This window comes from Geospiza fortis, unplaced genomic scaffold (assembly GCF_000277835.1).
Source record: "Geospiza fortis unplaced genomic scaffold, GeoFor_1.0 scaffold23, whole genome shotgun sequence".
Taxonomy (NCBI): Eukaryota; Metazoa; Chordata; class Aves; order Passeriformes; family Thraupidae; genus Geospiza; species Geospiza fortis.
In genome coordinates, this window is record NW_005054303.1 from 6,355,639 (window position 1) to 6,359,888 (window position 4,250).

The following is a 4,250-nucleotide window of genomic DNA, read 5'->3' on the forward strand; positions in this document are numbered from 1 at the left end:
GGTCCGGAGCATTTGCTTCTTGCTGTTGTCAGAGGTTTCTGGTACACTGAGGCCAGCTCCTGCTGTAATAGCACAAAGCGATTTCACTTACAGAGGTACAGGCTGACCTAGACATATGCAACACAAATTTCATCTCCTGAAAGGTAACATGATGAAAATTAACCAGTTAGAATGAATTCCTCATTTCTTCCCTTGTTCAGGACTCACCTGAGAACTTGTTCTTGAAATATATTAACCTTGGTGGCTCACAGTTAAGGAGGTTCAGTGTGCCATCCATGTTTAATGGTCTGATCTGTTTTGAGGAAGGAGACAGAGAATTACCTCTAGTCTAGCATACACTCTGAAGAAACACCTCATTTGAAAGTAACCCAATTAAGTGCAATATTCAAAGAAAATTCCTTACCCTTCGCAGGCCAATAGTCTGGACCCATTCCATAGTGTTAACATCAAACACATCAACACCATACTCGCTATACACTGTTACATATGAAGAATTGCAACCTGCATTGATTGAAAACAAACAGAAACCCTAATGTCATTTCAGTAGTGCAGAACTGACAAACATTTGAGCAGATTTACACAGTTACAAGTTTTCCACTATGTGCAAAATACATTTTAAAACACATTTTTTAAGTCTCAAACAGATTTTTTGTGAGAATAGAGTTTGCTAATGACAACTACCAGCATTAGTTTCAAACGGATTTTTTGTGAGAATAGTTTGCTAATGACAACTACCAGCATTATGGAAATATTTAAATTTGACCCTTTCAGTATTTTTTAAAACTTCACATTGCCATTTCATGAAACTGTAAAATGGCATCTGAAGTTTTCAGATGCATACAAATCTGCTAGGTGGTAGGAACTCAGCAGCTAGCTTTGCTATGGATTACTTCACTTCAGAAGTACCAAACTAACTACACATCTGCTGAGTGCAGAGGAGATGAGAAAGCCACCATCTGTGAGCTGGGTCATGAACTCATGATGCAGATCTGCTCTCAATTTCCTTCCTCTTTTGCTTACAATTTTCTAGCTTTAGATATTCATGTATGGGTTACTTTCATCAAGTCGACAGAAAAATGTCACAATGCTTAAAGCCCGTAACTCATTTTCTCTTTTCAACTTTTTTTTTAAAGCATAAAAGGCATCAGCAGACAAGTTTATTTTAGGTCAAACAAAAAGCAGAGATCTCTAGAGCTTTGTATCAACATGCTTCTGCTCATGTAAAGACTGTCTCCTGATGTAAAAAGCAGTTACTAGTAACTTAAGGGATTTAATAGAGAGAAGATGCTTCAATAAACAAAATGAAAATAACCCAGTAGGACACTAAACACATCACAGAATCTTCTTAGAAGAACTGAAGTACAGTTGTGGTGCTATTTTTTAAATTCATTAAAAGAATGCCTTGGACAGCTATCATAAAAATGTAACACAAAAGTGATTTATGGTCAAGCATCTATTGCATGTGGTCTTGGCTGGCATGGATGTTCAAACCAAGAGGGAGAAGGGAGCATCAGGCAGAAACACCATCTGCAGCCAAGGCTAGCACGTGCCAGTTGTAGCTGATGAGCCTGCCCAGGTCTGAAGTGGCTCCTAGAGAGCTGTGTCAGTGCCTGCACTGGGCTGGCCCAGGCTCCAGCCCCCAACCTCCAGCCCAGCTGGCTCCAGGGCTTTGCCCCAGGCTGCAGGGGAGCCAAGGACACCCATGCTGGCTCACACAGGACACCAGCACAGGCTGGAGCAGGGACAACCCTGGTGGGCCACCCGGGGTAACAGAGCTGGGCCGGTGCTCATCCTGCCCTCTCCTGGGGTGAGGGCACTGACTGCCCCAGACACAAATTCTCTGTTTTAGCCCCACCTCTCTACAACATGGTGTTTACCACAGCAGAATCACTTCCACTTTGTTGGTCTCTCCTACGAAGACTGGCTTAGAGAACTGGGGCTGTTCTCAGCCTGGAGAAGAGAAGACTCTGGGGAGACCTCACAGCACCTCCCAGTACCTAAAGAGGCTACAAGGGAGCTGGAGAGGGACTTTTTACAAGGGCGTGGAGTGATACAACAGGAGAAATGGCTTTAAACTGAGAGTGGGTTTAGACTAGATATTAGGAATAAATTCTTTACGGTGAGGGTGGTGAGGTACTGGAACAAGTTGCTCATGGAAGGTGTGGAAGAAGCTGCTCCATCCATGCTAGTGTTCAAGGTCAGGTTGGATGGAGCTTTCAGAAAATTGATTTAATAGAAGGTGTCCCTGCCCATGGCAGGGGAGTTGAACTAAGATCCCTTCCAACCCAAACCATTCTGTAATTTTACAACCTCCTAATTGGGGTAGTTAAAAAAATCCACCAACACTAGGACTGAGGATTGAGGACAAGTCTAATGAAAAGGGAAGTAATTCAGTTTCCTTTGGCAGCAAAAAATGTTGCTCTTTCTACAAAAACAGCCTGAGGCCAGCACCACTCAGGACTGCACATACAAGAATGTTATAAAATAGTTTACAGTAAGAACACTTCTAATATTAACAGACAAAACCATTAACTAGCAAGTCTAGTTTGCTGAAATGCAAAAACCTGTAAAGCTGATTAAGGGAAAGGAAACATTAGTTTTAGCTAATAGTGTTTTAAAGTAAATTTGCCACTACATTGTTTCCTTGGGACTTTGCTTTAGACTTCTGTAGAGAACTAGGTCAGAGTAAAGCAAGCAAACAATTTCAGTTCAAATCAAATACAATTAAACACATTCCTATTAGGGCCTGGCCTGATCAAACCAACATCCACCTAACTCCTTGCTGTACTACTTAAACAAAAAGCTATTTATTGCCTTCAATCATTCAAAAAAGTTTAATTGCTATTTGAGCTTCAAATAGAAATACCAGATTTATCATCACCTGCGTTTGACTACTGAATATTGAAAAACACTCTGCATGTGCCTCTGCTCTACCCAGCTGATAACCAATGTTCCTGAAACAAGCAGAGTGGTTTGAATATTACCCTCCACCTATACTATTTTTGGATATTGTCCCCTTAAAATTAAAACCAAAAGGAGAAAATTTTTATCTCTTATTATCTTCATGAACCTTCAGACTTGCAGTTACATTTCTTCAACTTTCTACTGTAATTTGAGTACAGTACACAGAAGACACCCTACAGGCAACTGGACGTTTATGCTCTTTATAGAATTTCACAGACAGGTAGTGCACTGTCCTGCATCCAGGACTACTCTCTGTAAAAATTATTTTGCATTCCACTATTTATTCTTCTGTGTCCTGTAATAAGGCAGAGCATTTCTTGCAGCATCCAGGATCTCCAAGTCCAAAAATACCACCAGGAAGAACCACGTGTCTGTTAACTCATCAAAACTTAAACTTGATATTCAAAGACAAACTGAAGCAAAATTAAATACAATGCTGAGTATTTTTTGACAAGTGAAGCAGCAACAGGGATATGGCAACAGAAAAACATATACATACTACAGGCAACAGGAGTTGCAGGCCACATTAGTTCCTGCATGCGTGACCTTCGACCTTGTGAATCGACGTAAACTCCCATATGGCTGAAGCAAAGCAGGAATTCCTCATTACTGAGCTCCACAGCACAAAGGGCATCAAAAGACTGCTGGGAGAGGAAGATAAGCGAGGGGTCATTAGGATTTACCAGGTTTATAGATTGTCCATCTCCCTGGATGGTCAACAGAGAGAACCCAGACTGGTAGCCAACACAGAGCTTGTCCTTGAACACTGTCATCCACTGTACAATTCCTGGAGCCTGAATTTCACTGAATTTTTTGTGGAAAGGTTTAGTTCTGTGAATTTCATAGCAAAAAACCTGTCGTTTGACAGCCACAAACAAACAAGTAGAAGAACTCTTCTTTAGTGTTCCAGTTGTAATCAATTGGCAGCCTTTAGTTTCTGCAAGCTTAATGTCAAAGTTCCCTTCTGACCCATCCAGAGAGGCCCAGGGGTAAAGGTGGACATGATGGTTCCGACCACAGATGAGGATGATGATTTTTTCTTTGGGAGCAAGCTCTATCTGGTACACCTTCTTGCAGTCAGCAGCTCGGACTATCACTGCAAAGAAAGCAAGAGCTGCCATAAGTTAAACAGGAAAATCACCAGGCTCAGAAACATTGCAGTGCTACACAGTGATGCCTGAAAATTAATCTAAACACAGACATGTATCAGGTGAGGAAGAGCACTTTATTACACATGTTTGATTCTCTGTTATTAATTCTCAGAACAAACAATGAAACAAAGCATT

The 4,250-nt window shown here is 41.2% G+C and overlaps 1 protein-coding gene across 2 annotated transcripts in view; it reads right to left on the minus strand.

Annotated features, from left to right (window-relative positions):
* The window catches only part of CDC42BPB (CDC42 binding protein kinase beta), a 51,559-nt gene that overhangs the window by 5,744 nt on the left and 41,565 nt on the right, over positions 1-4,250 (minus strand). For both annotated transcript variants that reach the window (XM_031066345.1, XM_031066346.1), the window contains 4 exons: positions 3,464-4,060; positions 404-501; positions 208-292; positions 6-62 (listed from right to left, as the gene is read on the minus strand). In XM_031066345.1, coding sequence (XP_030922205.1) covers positions 6-62; positions 208-292; positions 404-501; positions 3,464-4,060 — 837 coding nt within the window. The remainder of the gene's footprint in view (positions 1-5; positions 63-207; positions 293-403; positions 502-3,463; positions 4,061-4,250) is intronic.